The sequence below is a fragment of the Brachycentrus maculatus genome, unplaced genomic scaffold, assembly GCF_059751285.1.
Source record: "Brachycentrus maculatus isolate JH-2025_06_01 unplaced genomic scaffold, ASM5975128v1 h1tg000269l, whole genome shotgun sequence".
In the NCBI taxonomy this organism is placed as follows: domain Eukaryota; kingdom Metazoa; phylum Arthropoda; class Insecta; order Trichoptera; family Brachycentridae; genus Brachycentrus; species Brachycentrus maculatus.
The window spans coordinates 773,913-795,871 of record NW_028281020.1 but is presented as its reverse complement, the minus strand read 5'-3'; the positions used below and the strand labels follow the sequence as shown (position 1 = coordinate 795,871).

Below are 21,959 nucleotides of genomic sequence, written 5' to 3'. Positions count from 1 at the left end.
AAGATGTCAAAACTAGTCTCAAAACTAAAAACGAAATTTAAAATAAAACCGGTTACGGATGTTACCATGTAAAATTATGCTGTTAATACATATTTGTAAACTTACGTACCTATATAGATTCGTCTTAACGTAGATTTCCTTAAGCTGTTTAATTGGACATCGTCTTGTATACATTAGAGTCTGACATCATCTGTAGACGATCTACGAAGCAGCAATTTGGCAGATTCAATTACAGAGGTTTACTAATGCAATCTGCTATAATTGTTCGAATGTGCCGACTAAGCTCATAGATACTCAATGCGAGGATTGAAGTGATTCCCAAATTACGTGTTAGTTTAATCACCAATCGATAATTTATAATTAACTAACCAAGACAAAATTTGATAAAAAAATATTTTGAATGTATGTGTAAGTACCTAATGGCACATTATATAAATATTATGGAATAAATATTAAACTTTGTTTTTAACCACTTTTATTTTTGGTACCTTTTCCATCGGGTTTCCAATGGATATTTGCCCTTGTATGAGTACATATATATGCCTGAAGATGACAAGGTACTTGTCGAAACCTGTTTGAAAAAAGTACTAAAAATAAGTCATATAAAGCAAAGTTTAAGTTTTATAAAGTTTAAATATTGTTATAATTTTTATTTTTTTCTCCTGGGCTCAATACATAAAGGTAAACTTTTGGCAGGATCATTGCCTAAGATGTTTAAATTATTAGCACCTGCAAAATATATGATTTACTTTAAAGTTTTGGAATCAATTCCTAAGAGGGTCGAAATAAATATGTATATAACTGATTTTGCATTTTATTATTTATTAAATATTACCATGGAATAGTGTACTCCAAGCGTAGGACTGATAATTTATTACTTCATAGATTTCACAATCAATATAACACTGTTTTTATATTATGTAGTGCTCTATACACTATTGGGTGCAGATAAGTGAAAGAAGAAAGGTGTATGAATATATTGTATATATACATATATATATATATATATATATATATATATATATATATATATATATATATATATATATATATATATATATATAATATATATATATATATATATATATATATATATATATATATATATATATATATATATATATATATATCTATATATATATATATATATATATAAGAAGATATATATATATATATATATAAATATATATATATATATATATATATATAAGAAGATATATATATATATAAATATAAATATATATATATATATAAATATAAATATATATATATATATATATATATATATATATATATATATATATATATATATATATATATATATATATATATATATATATATATATATATATATATATATATATATATATATATATATAGATATATATATATATATATAAATAAATATATATATATATATATATATATATATATATATATATATATATATATATAAATATATATATATATATATATATATATATATATATATATATATATATATATATATATATATATATATATATATATATATATATATATATATATATATATATATATATATATATATATATCTTCTTTTTTTTCAAATTTCAAAAAAAAAGGGTGTGGTTAGTATTATAAACCTTATTCTTGGCCATATTTTTATTTTTTTAATAAACATTAAATCGATCTAAAATCCGGATTTCAGCTATATTCTTAGTAGCACGTGTAGAAAAGAAAAATTTTGCTTGTTATAAATTTGAAGAAGAAAAAAGTTTTATTATATAGTAGATAAGTATTTATTTAGGTTAAAGATTTTTCTAGTGATCTTTATAAGAAAGTTAAAAGTTATAATTATTATTTCTTTGATCGTGAAAATACATTTGTTTGTTATAATATGCTTCGTGTGCGTTATGTATCACCCAATATTATAATTTATAATTTTGTGTTACTGGTAATTTTGGTGTTTTTCATAATACCAATAGTGAAACACGTAAACGTGAATAGGATCTCACAAAAAAAAATACAAGAGGTCAGGTATTTTAGATACACATAGAGTTTTTTGGCGTAGCGAGCGTTAAAAGTGATTCAAATTTTAAATTATTTTTTTTAAATTTAATTCATAATTAATTTCAGTTCATTCGTTTCTAATAAACATTATATTTTATTCTAGATTCGACGTGTTACGGCTTCCACTTCCGCTAAGCAGGCCAACAACCATGGCCCTCCTCCAACTCTACCAGCACCGGTGCCCACTCCAACTGTACCTTCAACAATGCCTTCCCAAGGCCAAAATTCCCAAACACAGAAGAAAATTCCCCAATCCCAAAGCGCCACTTTCCAATCATCCACTCCGAACCAGTCCAAATCCGCTACGATGAAGAATTCCACGTCCAGTGCTTCTGGATTCCCTTCTGTACCTGATCCTAAGTCTTTCGGACCGCAGACGCTCCCAGCCAGGGTACAAGGACAAGCTGCTAGGGTCATCCCCAAAGGAGTTGCTCCAGTAGGAAATGTGTCACTTCACAGTTCTAACGACAGCGGATTCTCCAATGAACCTCCACCACAGCCGGAAGTTGATTATTCCGATGATGAAAATGCACCACGCCACAGAATACCGATCAGGTAAATTAATTTGGTTTTAAATGAGTGGTTGAAACTGTGTTGTAACGTAATAATATTTTCATGCTTATTTCGTAAAAATACTATTAAGTTGATATCCATTTAGTTTTTTTTCCCATTACGCTTAATTTTTCCTTTGATAATGATTTTCATTGTAACTACTTTATTATTTGTGCTTCTTTTTGCTTTTTTCGTTCATTTATTTTCTTTTTCTTTTTTATAATTTTGAATATTAGAAGCGGGGGTCAAAGGAGATACGAAGGACAAAATAACGGTCACAGTCAAACTTTGCAACGCGAACAACGCCCGAGGCAAACTGAAAATGGACAAAGTTACGGAAACTCCAATGAGAGGAATGGTTCTTATCTTACTGATGATCAGCAAATTATATTGCGATCCATGATAGAGGAAAAGGATGGGCAAAAAGTTAAAAGAACAAAATCATTTTGGAAGTTTGGACGCACTACATCTGAAGACATTCTCGAAGGCATGAGTCTTTGGAAGCATCGTGATTTGGTTGATATTGTTCCTCAGTACAAGCGAAAAATGTACACGGATGTTGACAACATGAATATTCCAATCGAATACAGGCCTAACATAAACACTAACAATACCATGTCTGAAGGCAGTGATACTACTTTAAAACGCAATATGCCCAAGATGAGTGTGGATGAAAATAAAACTCTGGACAGGATGGAGAAATACAAAATGCAAAAGTCTAAAAGTTCGAGCGCAATAGTGAATCTAATCAAGAATGAGAAGAAAGCTCAGGCTGGGGGAGACAGTCGCGTTGAACAGAAGAATGTCAAAAATGTAAAACAGACACCTCAACAAATAATTGATGACGAGTACAACTCCCGTAACGACCGACAATCGAATAATTCTGATTTGACAAACTCGAGTACAATCAAGACGAATTTCGAGAATAGCTTTTATGACGATGAGAGCGGCGAAGGACTGGTTGTAAAAACTGTTAAAAGGAAGGAAATTTTGCAACAATATGACAATGACAACGAGTCAGTCAGCGGCAGTGAAACCGAACGCAACTCAATAGCTTCAAGCACGGATCCCTACGATTGCATAATAGTGGATGATCATATGACCTTAAGGAAGCAAAGAGAAATGGAAAGCAGGAGACTGCAAGCTCAACAAGCTCAGTACAATACGAAAGCTTCTGATAAGTCCAGAACATACATGTCTGAAATAAGCGACAGCGATAATAATGGACCGATCAAGCCGCATCTCCGAGCGACTCTTTCTTCCGAGCGTCAAAAGACAACCACCAAATCGCAAGTGGATCACGCCCCCCAGAGAATGAGTACTTTCAAAACTTTCAAAGAGAATGAAAGTGATATGAAAATGTATTCGGACTCGAACGACACACTCAAATATTCGGAGCACTCCAGAAAAGACGACAAGTATTACCAAAACCACGAAACGGACTCTAAGAAGGCGGCCAAGAGTAAGAAGTATTACGACCAAAAGGAAGAACAGCGTCGTCATTATATCGAGCACTCGAACACAAACGGGAAACATAATCAAAGCTATTATTCCGAGCAATCTGATGATCACAAGTACAACGAAAGTTCCGAGCAACACAAACCGCAGCTATTACCGCGAACTAAACTACTGAAGGCGAACAACGTGGGCCCAACTATGCAGACGGTGATGAAGTTCGAGCAAGAGATAGGCCTAATGGAGTATAGATCACCGCCCAGAGAGAGGACTAAAGGACACGATAGTAATGAGTTTGCGGGCGTTCCCGGACATACCTACGGACCTTGGTTTGACCTCTGGGGCAGGGAGCAGAGCCCCCGAAAGTAATCAGGTATGAATCTTAGTAGACACTTTCCATCAATTCTATCATTTCCGTCATTTGTACAAAAGTTCCTTGCATAGCTGTATGTTTTTTCCCTGTTGTTAGACCGCTAAATATTTAAATTTTGTATTTTTTTGAAACTTAAATAAATATTTATCGTTTCTAGATATAATCATTAAGTTCAATGTCTATTTTTTTATTATTTAAATCATTATTTTTTTAATGAAGCAGTATATATAAAATACCCTAACATGTGTATCCAATCAATTAATATACTTTCTCTATTGAATCTTGGCCAGTATAAAAAATATAATAATAATTTCACTATTCAATAAAATAAAATAAAAATATTTAAATAGTTTTAGTGACATACTGTTATTAAACTAATTATATTTTTTTGTATTTTGTTGATTTTTTTTAAATAATGATATATTAAAAATTGTCTCTAGTATGAATATCACAATTAACAATTATTTTCGAGACTGATTCTCTTCATGACCACGTAATAAAATAAATCTCCCGAGGGTGTTACGGCTCTGAGTTCTCTCATGAAATCGCAATCCAGTTACTAACTTGGTCACCGTGTTGTGAACAAGGATAACAAATACGTGTTAAATGTGACGTTATTATTGAGATGGATAACGGTTAACGGGTAAGTTAACGTAACACAAAGTTACGATATGACTAGAGTGGTAACTGTATGAAAAGTACAGATACATCTCTTCCTTCGCCCTGTTTAAGGATAACCCTAAGGGATAAATTTCGTATTTATTCCGTTGAATGCCATATACTTCATCAGTAGTCGGTAACCTTTTAAGAGACTGGATAAAAAACGAATTTTAAAATTTTATGTGATAAATAGGCAAAATATCTTTAAACGCTGCTATTTTTTTAAAGAATATATTTATTTTATAAAATAAAAAATTTAAACAAAGGAGTATTGCCACTTCAAGTTCGATACTAAAAGTGTAAAAAAAATTACCCTTATTTATTTATTTAAAATTATAAAATAACAAAAAAAATTGTTACTTATTCACATTACTTTTGTTAATATTGTTACTAGCATTTACAATGAATAAATACTTTTATACAAAAAAAAATATCATGACCATATGTTATTGGTGGACAATTCAAAATGCCTTATTCAATTAAATTACCCATGGGTTACCGTCCACTGTATTACATGTTACTTGTAAATTTTACTAAATCAGATTAAATTATTATTGTTATTGTAATGTAACGTACTGTTTGATTTCACAATGAACAAGTTAATATAAATCATTCTCGAAGACCACTTTTTTTACTTTATTGTACTGATGTATGATGACCCTACAAGTTTTGAGAACTACAGATGCTCTCAAAACTAGTCTTTAAATATTAATAAACCCAAAAAAAATTATGTTTATACACATTATAAATATTTTTATTTTATTATTTTTTTTCTAATATTAATGTTATTTATTTTTTCTCTTTTTCAGGGTCAACCAATTTGCGACAGTAAAACTTCGAAAAACGTTAACAAACGACCGATCCGCCCCTACTTTGGAGTGAATTAAGAATATTACCAACAATATCAAATCTACTTATAATATTTTATAACACAGAATATTTATCAATATATTTGAAATATTTAATGTTAATTTTGTTATATATTTATAAATTGTATATGACATATATAGCGGTGATGGTTTCCATTATAGATTACATTATTTTTAAGAAAATATATCAAATATTAAATATAAGAAAGAAAAAGAAAACACTTGTTGTTTTGGTTTACGAAGTGCATAAATGTATAAAAAATATTTTGAATATTTTGCTTTTAAAAAGGCCATAATCTATATTTTTAAAAAAGCTTATTTTATTTTTAACTTTTTTCAATATTTGAATCTAACTATCAATTTTTGAAAAATAAAATTTTCTCTAAAAAGCACATAATCAAGAATTCAATAAATATCTTGTTTAACTATTCATACTAAGCTCACAGTTTTTAATAAAACTATTATTTTTTTAGATACATTTTAGCCAATTTCCACCCAGATTTTCATTTTGTTGATTTTTTTTATTAATAGCGTGTGTATTTTCTCTATAATCTTGTTTTAATTTATAAGTATTGCATGTTTGATATCGAAACTAAATATAGGTAAATATATTATATAACTTTTCAAATATTATGTTTAGAAGATAATCCCAATAGTTTTTATGTCAAGAGTTGATACATTGTAAATCTTGAAATAATGTTTTTATAAAAAAAAACTTAGATATCTATCAGCCCTTAATAAAGCTATATAATGCGATGTAATTATAAGTTGATTACATTAACCAGATTTGCTCATGAAACTAGTAATAATTATACCAATATTATAATAATTATAAATATTATTCTACTTTAAATATACCATATACATATATTATATTTGTATGACTTCCTTATAATATATTGAATGTATTCATTTCTTTTGACAGTCAATAAATAATATTTGTAAATTTGATGCAGTTTTGGCCGGTATCGTGCAATGGTTTGAAATTAATATTCATTGCCTACATTTAAAAAATATATATCTGTGTACATGTTTTCTATATACTTTACATATTTTTTTTTAATTTCATAATAATATTATACATATGCGTTCATTCATAAAATATATCATTTTAAAATTAAAACATTATTGATAGTAAATTTAGCCATTTATGAATGTGTAATATATAATACGTGTATAAAAAATGTACTCGTACATTATTGTTATAGATTAACTTTTGTATGACGTGTTAATACGTTTACATATACTATGGGAAATAGATCTGAGAATATCATTTTTAGGATTAAATGCTGCATTTTTTTATTGTGTACAAAATAAAAATAAACAAATTTAAAAATATATTTTAAAAATTTATTGTGAAGAATCAGTTCATCTTGATTTTCTTGATAAAAAGGAGGAAATATACTCGGGGTACAGAAGGTTTGTTATTTTAAAAAAAATATGTGATTTTGAAGGATTTTAAAGAGTTATATTTCGAAGCTGCTCCATTTGTGGATGTTTTTTTCATATTAATTTGTTTTTGTTTAAATTAAACAGATATTTATCCGTTAAATTTGATATTCTTAGCCCTCCTTTTCCCTGTTAATTAGTATTTTTACTCTTTAAACGAAATTTTGTAAATCGACAAATTTATACGATTTTTTAGATTCAGACACTAACGAAAATATTATAATGGACTGGTATTTGTTCAGATACATTTAAAAAGTGTTATTTTGACTGACTTTTTTAAAAGGTGCTATTTTGAATTAAAATAATATTCTGTAAATAAAACAAACAATGAAAATAGTCCATTTCATAAATTCAGCGAAGTAAAGGTTATCAAAAAAAATTCAATACCATAATTCATTAGTTTCTTTAACAAAAAAAATACATTATTGAACAAACGTCGAATAAAAACGATATTATTGAAATGGTTTTTTGACAGATCCGCGGAAATGAAGTATGTCGTTTTTGGATACTTTGAACAAAGTACAAAATATTACAAATGCTAGTGTTGGGAAAGCTGCGGTGCGATGAAGATGTATCGGTACATCGATTTTTATAAAGATATAACAGAATGAAAAAAAAAACATAATTTAGTGATTAAATTATGAACAAAACACCATTGAAAATTTACTATTTAAGATGACTAGTGATGTAAATAGTAGTGTTAAAATAGCCATATTATTATTTGATTATTCAATTGAAAATCGGAAAATCAAAATGAAACAACCAATCACTATTCCGGACTGCCAAAAAACTATTTCTATAATACGACAATCGAAATTTTTATAATAAATAACTGAGAAAATTAATGTATCTTAACCGTATGTTCAATTAAAAATGATACACATATATTATATTATACTGTTGTAACTGAATATAATAATACATTTTTTGTATGAAACGCATTTTTAAATAATTGTTATATTTTGTTGTAAATAAAAAACCATAAGTAAATGTTATATACCTTTTGGGTTTTACCACGTTTTTAGAACATTAAGACAAGTACAGTTAGGATAATATAATTAATGCACTTATCTTGAAAAATTGAATATAATATTACATTAAAATTTATATTGTTGTAGTAATATGTATAAAATAATATTATAAGAAAAAAACAAGTATTAATGTATTGATTTTTGCATCACATTTTTTGGTCATGCTGATAATGTATTTTTATCAATGATAACAAAATTAGAAATATTGGGAAAAAAATATCAACAAAAAACATTTTTAATATTAAAAAAGTGGTGTATGAGAACAGGCAATGCAAGAAATATTGTTTAAAAATATTAAACAAACAAAACAACAGAATTTGGTCGTTTATTAAATATATTATTTAATTTCATTTAAATAATATAATTATGTTCGATTCTTTAAAAAAACAATGTGTCGAGAAATGTTGAGATTATAATTATTTGCAAATGTTTTTTATTCAATTTCTTTTTCATTTAAAATTTTTTATTAATGTAATATGTTTTATGTAACCAATAAAGCTATTTAAAAGTAGTTGTGACTTTTTATTTCGAAAATGCGGAAGCAATATTACAATATACCGCAATACATTGGAATACGGTACGAATTTTTCTTCCTTTATGTACCGAATAATGTTAATTCTTGTATATAATCAACTTCTTCCGCAGAATACATGTATATTAGCGGAGAAACCTGCTGTTAGTTGAAGTAATAGAGCAATATCTTCCAACCAACCGAAAAATTACCAGTACCTAATAGTAAACAATTTTTGTACTCACAATATTTTGTGGGTTCAAATACTTGTTCAAAATCTGAAATTCTCCACTTTTTTTCGTCTTTATTTTAAATTCTTTTGCATTTCATAATATCATTTAATTTTTCAAGTACAAAATAATAATATTAATACAAAAAAATATCCCACAAAGGCATGGTGTGTGGGTAAACATTTAGGTTTTAATAAAGGGCGCTGAGAAGAATACAATATATATTATCAGAAATGAATAAAGATTAAAAGCGCTAATATAAACTTCAAATTTATGCTTTTAACAGAAAACAAAAAATCAAAAAGATGAAAATGAAAAAAGTTAGCAAATATGTACTAAATGAGTTATAAAGAATAAAAAACTTGGATCTGTTTTTTTTCAATCAATAATTTATAAGTAAATGAATGTCAAAGGAATATTTTCAGGCGTCTCCTTAAATGTAAAATAATTCGGAATAGAATCTTACATATATTTTGTGAAGACATCTGTTAATTGAAAAAACTTAACTCAACCATAGATGGCGCCGAGAACTAGCATGTGAAAGAAGGTGTCAAATAAAGCCTTAATATAACTTACAACGTTTGAGTGTGGTTGTTAATCAAGAGTTGAATGGTGAATGTTACACGTATGTAAAGTGATCACTAAACATACTTTATGACAGGTCATTAATTCTATAAATTCTCAGACATCCATTTATTTTTCGATCTACGTTGAGATATCAATATAAATAACTGGTAAGTGGATAAACCCAAATTTGTGAACAAGGATTTGGATACATAACAAATATTATTTTGTGAAGTTCACTGTAATGAATATACAGAGTAAAGAAACGATATCTAAATTTCTTGAGTCTAATAGATGTATTTTTTTTGAGAAATAGGGAATTCATAATTAACATTTTAGAAATTTTTGTTTTTTTAGTATAAATAAAATAACATAAGTTGCCAGATTTTTTGTATGCAAGTTATTTAAGGTACAATAGGTAATGATGGAGAGTATACTCTATACATAACATTGCTTTGTTCTTTTTGAAATACTGGAACCAAAGTACGCCGAAGCTGCGCCGCAGACTATCGGAGGTGAATAAAGGCTTTTAATAACGTGAAAATGAAAAACTACCCTTCGTGCACATCCACATATGCCTACCTGAAAAAATATAAAAAATTAATCTGGGCGTTTTCGGTTGCAGGCTCTAGTTCGACAATGCATATTTTGAAAAATAAGTGACAAATTAAGTCTGAATTAAATCTGAATAGACAAACATTTCAATCTTCGTTTGCTTATAATTTTAAATCTCCTAAAATAATTCCTAAAATAAGTTTTAATTTTCGACACAGCATTTCATCATTCGTGAAATCATGATTTATTTTTAAACAGTTTTTTTACCACAGTTAAAATTAGTAATTAGAAATGAAATATGGGTAGAAACATGCGCCACAACAATAATTAGTAACTGGATAGAACTAGTAAGAAATATATAAAAAATTAATGTTTTTTTTTTTAATTATGGGACAGTGATATATTTTTATTACCTTAGGAACAAATATGCACATTTAAAATTTCGATAGACTACAAAATCATTTATAGAATCCTCACTTCAGGAATGTTTATTTTCTTAATAAAAGTCAACATTTTTTTTTTAAATGAAACATAATAGTAAGAAATAAAACAAAATGATAATAAGAAATTTGTTATCATTATTTTAAAAAAATATATATATTTTTTTTTAATTTTCAATAATTTATTTGGCTGTTTGTCAAGATACTTTGTGGTAATATTCATCCAGTTTTACTTTAAAATATATTGCGACATGTGTTTCGATGCATTCCGTATTACGATGTTTAAAAATAATGCGGAATGCATCGAAACACGTGTCAAAATAGATTATAAGAAATAGTTGTATTTACCAAATAAACTTTATAAAAATACATAAAAGCATAAAAATAACAAAACACAAAATTAAATGATTTCTTTACTTATGTATATACGTACATACGTAGGTGCTTTTGGTATTCTTTACAAAAAAGGTTAATTTATTGTTAGTTAGCGCCTTTGCTTTCGAATCCCTTTTCTGATAAAGGGTTATTATAATATACTCTTATTTCTGAACTTTTGGGTCACCTTTTCCCGACCTTCCGACTGTCCTTATTTATATAATGTGTGCGAATAATTTATTTAGAGAACCCGTTAATTTATCAAATACCGGTGAATATATCTATATTATTATAACCGATTATTTGGTAGTAGACTTCACCATATTTACCAGAAAATCGGTTGACTGAAAACCGGTAAGGTAGGCTTAAGTCAATACCAACTAACCAAACTGAATAACCATCTCGCCACTTCTCCACAGGGGTAGGTAGAGAGAATAGAACGCCACACTACTCTATATTTGCAAACATTCTTCGTCTCTTCCATGTTCATGCATTTCCTCATACATACCCGTCGATTATTTCGTCCTCTGACCTGACCTTCCTCGATTTTCCTCTACTCTTATGTTAACCATTCTTGCCTCACTCATTCGCTCTACATGTCCAAACCACATCAACACACCTTTCTTAATTTTACGATAACGCTTATTATTGTTCCTGCGACATAATTCGAATATCTATCATAAATCGTTTTGCCACACACTCATCTTAAAGAACGCATTTCGACTGCATTCAATCTATTTTCATCTTTCTTTTGCCAAGTCCATGTGTCACTTACATACATTAGGGTTGAAACCAGGACTACGTTATTTACAAAGTGAAGTTAGTCAATTAATACTAATAAAAGTGATTTTTACTACATCAAAAGTGAACAAAATTTTTGTAAACATTACATTCTTTAGATACCTCTCCTCTTCAAAATTGTGAATATTTTCACTTTCATCAAAATACCTTATTCATTTCGCAATAAGCGAAATGATTGAGTACCTATCATAAAATTATATGGCCCATATTCTCATACGAAATATTTTATATTCAGACGATAGTACCTAAGTATCTTAAATTTCACTGAAAAGATAGATGAATATTTATATATCCGTGTCAAAAAAAACTAGTTTGTTATGATGAGCAATATGTATGCAAATATTATATCGATGATTATTAAATTATTCATAAAATTGTGGATTTTTCATAAATCGAAGATCATCATCGACTATTTTCCTCACTTCATCAGCCGCTACCATTTTAGTGATTATCGTATTTCCTAATTTTTTTGCTATCTTATTAGATATTTATTTGAAAATTGTTATTCTTTATTTATTTTACACACAAAATACCTATAGCTAAGGACTCGATACAGATCAGAGCTAAACGGAAAACCGCATGGATTTTGTTGCTGAATACCTGGTCATAAATAAGGATACGAATTAAGTAAATTGTATATACGTATTTATATTTATATAAATATATATGTCGAACAAAATTATTGGCCCTTTCGGAAGATGTTATAATTTTAGCAAATGGAGTCGTACGTAAATCATATTTGAAATTTGTGAGCTGCAGATTCAAGGTGTATGGAAATGTTATTCATGGACCTTTACAACATTTTTGTTAAGTAGAAAAGATAATATCTGTAAAGTGGCTGCCGCCAGTGTTGTTACACATGTGTGCCCGTTTTATCAATTCGTTTGAAAACTGCAGCTGTCTCGTTTACAAATATCAAATTTGATTTACGTACGACGCCATTTGCAAAAATTAAAGCATCTTCCTATAATTTTGTGCTACCCTGTATTAGCCAGCATTCTCAGAAGAGCCAATAATACTTAATGAAGTAGCTAGATACCATACTCACATAAATGTAATATTTGTAAGTAGGTATAATTATATGAATACCTTACCAGTTTATTTGTCACATATCTTCATTTATTATAAAGTATCTACGTATGTTGTGCTATACAATGTGATTAATTAATATTTAGTACCATTATTTGTTTGTTTGTATTCGTATAAAGACAACTGAGTGACGTATCCATAATCTTTTTCTTTATACAAAGGTTGACGCTAATGAAGGGATTACAGGTCTCATTAATCTAACACGAAGAAAGTTTTTAGACTAAATGGGATTAATTCGTGACATTGAATTTTAAACTTGAACATCTTTTGTGACGTTGTATTTAAGTGAAATTATTTATGCATTTTATACTTATGTAGGTTAAGATTGGTGAGGGTTCTCAGGTACATATGGGGTTTGGATTTTGGCAGAAATAACTGTGCAGTTTGTAAATCGTGCGACGACAAATTTAGGACAAAATATAAATATTCAAATGCTACTTTTTAGTATAAATGAAGAAGATTTCCTATTTCTTCATATTAAATTAATACATAAGGCTACCACTTTCATTTGAATGCATTTGAGTTTAAACAACACATGTTTATTTTGAAGGTGGTTTATTCCTGAGTCGTTGTGATTTACATTAAATCTTAATTTGAATATAATTATAAACAAATTAACAGTAAAATAACACACTTGGTTAAAAATCCTAAAATGATTAAAAAATCGTTTTAAATTTCTATAAATTACTTAATTTAATTCAAAAAAGGTTTTAAATTTATTTTGGTATTTATCTGTCTTAATATTATGGTAAACTCCTAAAGAAACTGTGCTGGAGGTTTTGAGTTCGATTCCCAGGGAGGTCAGAATACATATAATTGATTTTTCCTCTTATTTGTATTTATTTAATATAACAATGGATTGGTACAAAAAGTGGGACTGATCATTTGGCATTTACGTGCAATTAACGAAAGATATAATGGCGTAATAACATGGCGTCGATGTAGTACCCTATGCCACCATTCATTCGGGTAAGAGTTAGAAGTAGGAAAAAGGGTATTAAAAGGTAGAAAATATGATCATATTTTGAATAATGTGTAATGACACGTAATAAATATGATTATATTTTGTATAATCAGATTTTTTTTATCTTAAGCGTTGTGAACTTTTTGGTTACGGTTTACATTTGACCGGATGATGGAATGATTATTACGTAACTGGAAGTGACAAAATAGTGTTTTTAAGAGGTATTACACAAAGTGAACGACGAATGATAAGGAGAGTGATTAATATGTTCATTCCAAATTAAAAAAAAAAATCAATACTGATTCATTTTGAGGTGTTGGTAAGGAAAGGTAATGTTGATTATTGACATATTACATTTTAGGTCAAGTTTGCCATCTGAAGCAATTTCGCAGCATCTCCGATACAAGAAAAGTATTTGCAGTAATTTGTGTTTTACCATACACTGTTAACTGGTAATATGTGGAGCAGAAAAATCAGCATTCTACCGCAGTGACAGGGTCACAGTTGTAATAATTATTACAAGCCTATTGTAAGCTTCGTTAGAAAGTTTTCATTGTTTATAACTAAATTAGAACTCATCTGAAAGTGAAACAAAAGTGCTCTGTTACATATTTTATTTTGCTGATATTATACACATTTCATTTTACCAAAAAAAATTGAGGAAAAAAATTATCATCACGCTACTTCTGCGTGGTAATGGTTACAGGAGGAAATTACTACCATCTGTTTTACTTTACTCTATGTCAATTATGTATTTTGTTCTATCATGAACAAAGAAATGTAAAAGTTTTTATACATATCGCTTACTCCGTTCAACAACGTCATAATATACCGATTTTGTTGGGAAATAGTACATTTTCTGGGCATTGCGAAAACATGTACAACTGAAAATTTTCGATTTTTTAGTCTCACTTATAGGCTGTAATGACAATATTATTTGTGTTTTTGCGACCATAAATATTATATTAATTTTAATTTAAGATGTTTAAATATAAATATTTATTAAAAAAACTTATGACACAAAATGAACCTCTCTTATGACCAAAGTTCCTAGAATGACACGAATAAAAAAATGTGATGAAACAGGTTTTCAGAAAAATATGCTAATTTTTTAATGCAAAAATATTCGATTCGGAGTTCGAGAAGTCCATAATGGTCTTATTTCCAATTCGATTTCGAATTTATGACGTCAAAGCTGTCAATTGAGCTTTTGCTCCAATAAAAATAATGAAGAAAAACATGTTTCGCCCAAATGCATTGCCTTCCGCATTTCTCTGATCTCAGTAGTTTATAGAGCAATGCATTAAAATAATGAGGCGTTCCTTTGATCGTTTTCCTCAATTAGGGTGTAAAGCTCTTTTGGCTACCATTCATCAAGTCCCTAATTTGTATTTCGAATGGGCTAACATTAATCTAAGCCCGATTAGCTTTGAATCATGAAATGAGGCTAAATTTATTTATTTTTTAAAAAATTTATATATATATATATATATATATATATATATATATATATATATATATATATATATATATATATATATATATATATATATATATATATATATATATATATATATATATATATATATATATATATATATATATATATATATATATATATATATATATATATATATATATATATATATATATATATATATATATATATATATATATATATATATATATATATATATATATATATATATATATATATATATATATATATATATATATATATATATATATATATATATATATATATATATATATATATATATATATATATATATATATATATATATATATATATATATATATATAAATATATTTATATATAAATATATATATATATATATATATATATATATATATATATATACTTATATATATATATATATATTTATATATATATATATATATATATATATATATATATATATATATATATATATATAAATATAAATTAATATATATGTTTATATATATATATATATATATATATATATATATATATATATATATATATATATATATATATATATACATATATATATATTTATATATATATATATATATATATGTAATAAAATAACTAGGTACTTACCTATACATTTTATTAAGTACTTACAAAAAGTACCTACATAAAACAGTTCTACCACCAGATGCCGCATGCGTCGCTCAGAATTAAACAAAAGACTTCCGATAATATTATTAACTGTCAGAATCAGATAGATAGATAGATAGATAGATATAAAAATTATTATAAAGATAAATTAAGAATAAACTTTAATTATAAACTTTAATTACAAAGCAACACATTGTTTATTTTATTATTATACACCCACTTTACATATTATTTACACTTAATTTTCAAAAGGAAAATATTACCACGTTATAAAACGACAATTTTGTTAAATGGAAATGGATTATGAAACATTAGATGTATTAAAACAATTACTACAATATGTTCGGAGTGAGAGAGAAAAATTAGAAGATGATCAAAGAAAACGATTAGAAGATAATCAAAGAAGACGTGGAAATCTAAGAACTAGTGATAAAATTAAAGATAAAAGTCCATGTAAGATTTGTGAAAAATTAAATAAGGGAACTCGATATCACCCTGAAGCAACATGCTGGTTTAAAACAAAGGACGATGATAAGATTAATAATAAAAATGAAGATTTACAAATCACACAGAAACAGTGCTTGAAGAATGAAAATAAAAATAATGTGGAAAAAATTTCTACAAAATATAAAATAAAATATACTCCAGAAAAGAAGAATTTCGAAGCAGATTGTATGAGCAGGAATCCAGTATTAGAATCGAAAGAAAATGCAAATGAACAATTAAAAGTTGTAAATTTGGTTAAATTAGAAGATATTTTAAAAGATCAGAATAAAAATGAAGACATACAAATAACACAGAAACAGTGCTTGAAAAATGAAAATAAAAATAAAGTAGAAAAAGCTTCTACGAAAGATAAAATAAAATATACTCCAGGAAAGAAGAATTTAGAAGTAGATTGTCTAAGCAGGAATCCAGTATTAAAATCGAATGAAAATGCAGATGAACAATTAAAAGTTGTAAATTTGGTTAAATTAGAAGATATTTCAAAAGATCAGAATAAAAATGAAGACATACAAATAACACAGAAACAGTGCTTGAAAAATGAAAATAAAAATAAAGTAGAAAAAACTTCTACGAAAGATGAAATAAAATATACTCCAGGAAAGAAGAATTTAGAAGTAGATTGTCTAAGCCGGAATCCAGTTTTAGAATCGAATAAAAATGCAGATGAACAATTAAAAGTTGTACATTTGGTTATATTAGAAGATACTTTAAGAGATGTGAATAAAAATGAAGGAATTCAAAAGAAAAAAACAAATGGATTGAGAAAAACTGTGTCTACTTTAAAAGGGTCAAGAAGAAAAAAAAATACAATAAAAAAGAAAAAAAAAAAGAACGAAAAAAAAAGGAAAAAAAAGGAAGAAAGAAAAAAAACAAGAAAGAAAAAAAAGAAGGAAAAAAGAAAGAAAGAAAAAAAAAAAAAAACTTTATCATATCACTAAACTTATACAAGAAGATGATCCGGAGGACGAGTGAAAATTTTACTATGAATTTTCATCCCCAAGGGGGGAGATGTAATAAAATAACTAGGTACTTACCTATACATTTTATTAAGTACTTACAAAAAGTACCTACATAAAACAGTTCTACCACCAGATGCCGCATGCGTCGCTCAGAATTAAACAAAAGACTTCCGATAATATTATTAACTGTCAGAATCAGATAGATAGATAGATAGATAGATATAAAAATTATTATAAAGATAAATTAAGAATAAACTTTAATTATAAACTTTAATTACAAAGCAACACATTGTTTATTTTATTATTATACACCCACTTTACATATTATTTACACTTAATTTTCAAAAGGAAAATATTACCACGTTATATATATATATATATATATATATATATATATATATTTATGAACATAATATTTTACTGGGATACATAAATCTATAACGTTTTGAATTTAGACGTGGTAAAAAAATTAACATGATTCTCTTTTCCGTAAGTTGTATTTTTTTAGTAATGTGTTAATTGTGTTCATTTAATTTATTTTCAAGTATTGCTATGATTGATTTTTAAACGTAATATAATAAAATATCAGCGCATAAATTTGTCGAAATATTTGTTAAAGGTATACTCGTATGGTGAAAAACATTTTAAAGTTGTATCTCCAGAATATTTTTATTTATATTTACAGAATATATTTACATTAGTTAGTTTGATAAAAATACAACTACATAAAACCTAAAAATCAGTTTTTGTCTGATATTTAAAACATAAAAAAACTTGACGTTTGAATTTGCTTAAGCATTATATTTAATAAATATTATGCAAATTAAATTTTTCTTAAGCTACGGATAGTGAAAAAAATATTATATATTTTTAGATTTTCACAGTCGTTCAGCCATTAAAGGCATTTTTTGAAATGTATTTTTGGAAAAGACATTTTTTATTACATTACAGAATCCTTCATTTACATTACTGAATAACTCACATATACAACATGTATGCAATACATCAACGCTCATTTAAACAACTACACAGCTATGTCGGTTTTGTGTCTCTAAACCCACCTGCAATAATTCTCCGGATAAGTTTGAAGTAGATTTTGAGTACCGAATGTGTAACCGACTTTGCAAGTTACAGTACCCGGGATACAGCCAGCATAGGAGATAGGAAATTTGCCATCCTGATGTCTTTTTAATGCTCCCGGATCCCGAAAGTGGGTGAAACAACCAGAAAATACGGAAGTTAGATCGTACCTACGTCGGCAGTAGCGGGTTTACTCGAGATTTACAGAATAAAGTTTCTGTTTACCGCTCTAAATATGTACTTAACTTATTTTGGAAGAGAAGTTGGAGATTCAAACGTATTTGAAAAAGAATAAAAAAAACAGAAGACTCTGTAAAACCTTTGAGAAACACACTTATTTACAAACTTTCAATTTGTATGTAAATAACGCAATTCACTTCTGGCTGGTAGTCGATTGCTTTATATAGCTTTCTTTTAATCAAATCACAGGTTAAGTATAAATAATATTTTTTGGCTTCATGTCTTTGTATCAAAACTCTAGAATTAAGGTTTTCAAAGGGGGTGATATCACCCCCGGTGAAAGGTGAAGAGATACCTACAAAAAGGTGGTAAACATTAAATAGTGGTATTTAAAAAAAATATATTATCCACTGACACTTCGTGATGGAATTGCATTTTTAATATATTATTAGATTAAAACCAATATTTTTAGCTTTTCCACTTTATTTTTATTTGACCAGCGACCGGGTTATTAAAATAATGCTACATCATTCCAATCTCTATGCACTCATATAAAAGAAGAATAGGCAAAGCTTTTTTTGTTTGTTTTTATAATCATATATTATTTCAAAAGTTTTGTTACAACAGCGTTAAATAAATATTGGGGTAGTTACTAAGGCGGAAGCAGGGATTTTACTTCCAAGGAGAAAGATTTGTGTGTTTTGAACGTGTCAAACTTCTAAGGGTGCAAAAAATAATGTTAACTTTCTTTTGAGCGAATCGGGAAGTTTTGATTTATAGGAAAACATTTTGACGAGAGAAAAATATATTTCGGATACTCTTCTGGACACAATATACTTAAGTATTATTTGCATTTTATTTCAGAGAAATTCCGGAATAAGAAAGTTGTTAGAAAAAGGTTATGTGTATTATAAAAATGATCCTCATGAGTTCAAAATTTTGGGAAATTTATGTAAATATGATAACGTGTATATTCTTTCATATTTTGTTCGTTTTTTAAAATATGCATTTTTGCATATGAATTATATTTATCTCTAGCTGTATCCGGTCACGCGTAACTCTTTAGCGACTAAGCCATCTCAGTCTGGATAGATAAATAAAAAAATTATATAGCTTACATTAACAATTTTAATTTCAAAATACTTGTGAACTAATGAACATATAAAAAATCTATTTAACCCATTTTTAATAACTTTCGGTCAAAAAAAGTCTGTTTTTTAAAACAGCTTGTATTTTTTACAAGTAACTATCACAGTATATAAACACGCGCGGACACAAATGCAAAGATTTGTCAAAATTTCAAAGCAATCGGTTTAAAACATTAGGAGATAAAAAGATTTTGAAAAAATAGCGATTTTTTTGTTTACTTTTCGCATTCGTTATTCACATGAATAAACCCAGGAGTATTTATAAAGCTTTAAAAGCATAAAAGGGCATAAGTCCATTGTTGTGCCCATTTTATTTTTCAATTTTAAGCATACAAAACATTTATAATCATAAAACATATTTTTGGTTTTCTATAAAACTTATAAGTAGTTTCATTCTAAAAATTTTTTCATACACGTATGTAAATCGAATAAATTATGAAATACCCTATCGAAATGAAATCATAAATCGATCAGACACTGATTTCTAGGGCAGATGCATTTATTTATATTCAGACCTTTGATTAAAATGTTTCATTTTCATATTTAACGCATTAAACGGAGTATGATATTCTTTTTCTTTGTTTTTTATTCATTGCAACATAGGCAACTTTACTAAAATAATAAGTTTGTCCTACCGTAAATAAACATGACATGCTAGAAAAATCTAACAGAATGCCGTAAAATTGTAATTAAATTTATCGTGAATATTATGCACATATGTTATTTTAAATATCCGTAAATAAATCTGTTTTAGAAAGCCTTTTATATGGAACCTTGCTAATTTTTCATTTCGAATCCGATAAAATATTATAATACGTAATGTATATGCGAAATATATGAGATTTGAGACTATTACAATAATGTTTAAATATCTCAAGAAAATATGCCAATATAATATTCATAATTATAATTCAGGTATTTCATTTACATATGTGTGTGAATATTTAATAGTAAGGATTAAAATTCAGCTACGTGATTTCTTTATATATAAAAATGGTGGGAAAAGTTTATGAATATATAATTCTTCTTACCCTCATTTGCACCCAGTGATGCATAGAGTACTGCGTCAAATTAATGCAATGCTTAGGTGATTGTTAATTATATAAAAATGAGAATAAGACAAACGGTCATAAGCTTTGGTTACTAGTCCATGTTAAGTTAATATTAAATAAATGTTTTAGTAAAAAAACACATTGGTTTATTTTACCCTCCCTGAGAATCGAATTTGGGATCTCCAGCATGGTAGCCAAGCAACAAAAACTCCGAAATAAACTTTTTAAAAATCACTGAAAGTAAAAATATCATATTTGATATAAAAATTTTAAATATCTAAATGAGGTCAATTTTGATATATTTAACATTTTAATTCTAATGAATGACCAATAAAACATTTTTTAAATATACTCTTTTTCTTCTTTCCTGAAATGCGATATTATTTTAATGTCCAAGAAAACCGAATTACATAGTATTTGATATCAGAGTAGATCTAACAATCACATACCCATATATTCATATTGTATGCCCATTTAGGCCTGAGGTGCGTAATAAAATTTAAACCATAAATAAAATGTAGGTCTCCTCAAATTACTACATATAATTTAAATACATATCAAATCAAAACACTTGTGAAAGACCATTTTTGAATTTGTTGATATAAACACGACTAGTTTCGAAATGTTCTCAAAATTTTGTGCCAAATCAATAAATAATACGAGACTGGTGTCACGAGTTCGATTTCTACCCCTTGCAAAATAAATTTAAGAAATCCCTATCCTATTCCCTATTCTTGATATCCTTCCTGCATTACCTGTCCTCTAAATTACGGGCTTTGGGGGTTTTACTTTTTAGATTAATTTAAAAAGTTTGCGATGTAAAAAAGTTACGAATTTGCTGTCTTAATTAAGAGAAGCAATTCAAATATATGTGTAATAATAAAAACAAGAAATCACGAAAAGAGGTAAATATATATAATTAAAATTCATCCCAC

At 27.1% G+C, this 21,959-nt stretch overlaps 1 protein-coding gene across 1 annotated transcript in view; it reads left to right on the top strand.

Annotated features, from left to right (window-relative positions):
* The window catches only part of IRSp53 (Insulin receptor substrate 53 kDa), a 353,967-nt gene extending 347,930 nt beyond the window's left edge, over positions 1 to 6,037 (top strand). Inside the window, exons 14-16 of the mRNA XM_088266488.1 lie at positions 2,156 to 2,607; positions 2,841 to 4,432; positions 5,902 to 6,037. Of these exons, the coding sequence (XP_088122614.1) occupies positions 2,156 to 2,607; positions 2,841 to 4,428 (2,040 nt within the window). The 3' untranslated portion in view covers positions 4,429 to 4,432; positions 5,902 to 6,037. The remainder of the gene's footprint in view (positions 1 to 2,155; positions 2,608 to 2,840; positions 4,433 to 5,901) is intronic.
* The last annotated feature ends 15,922 nt before the right edge of the window (positions 6,038 to 21,959 follow it).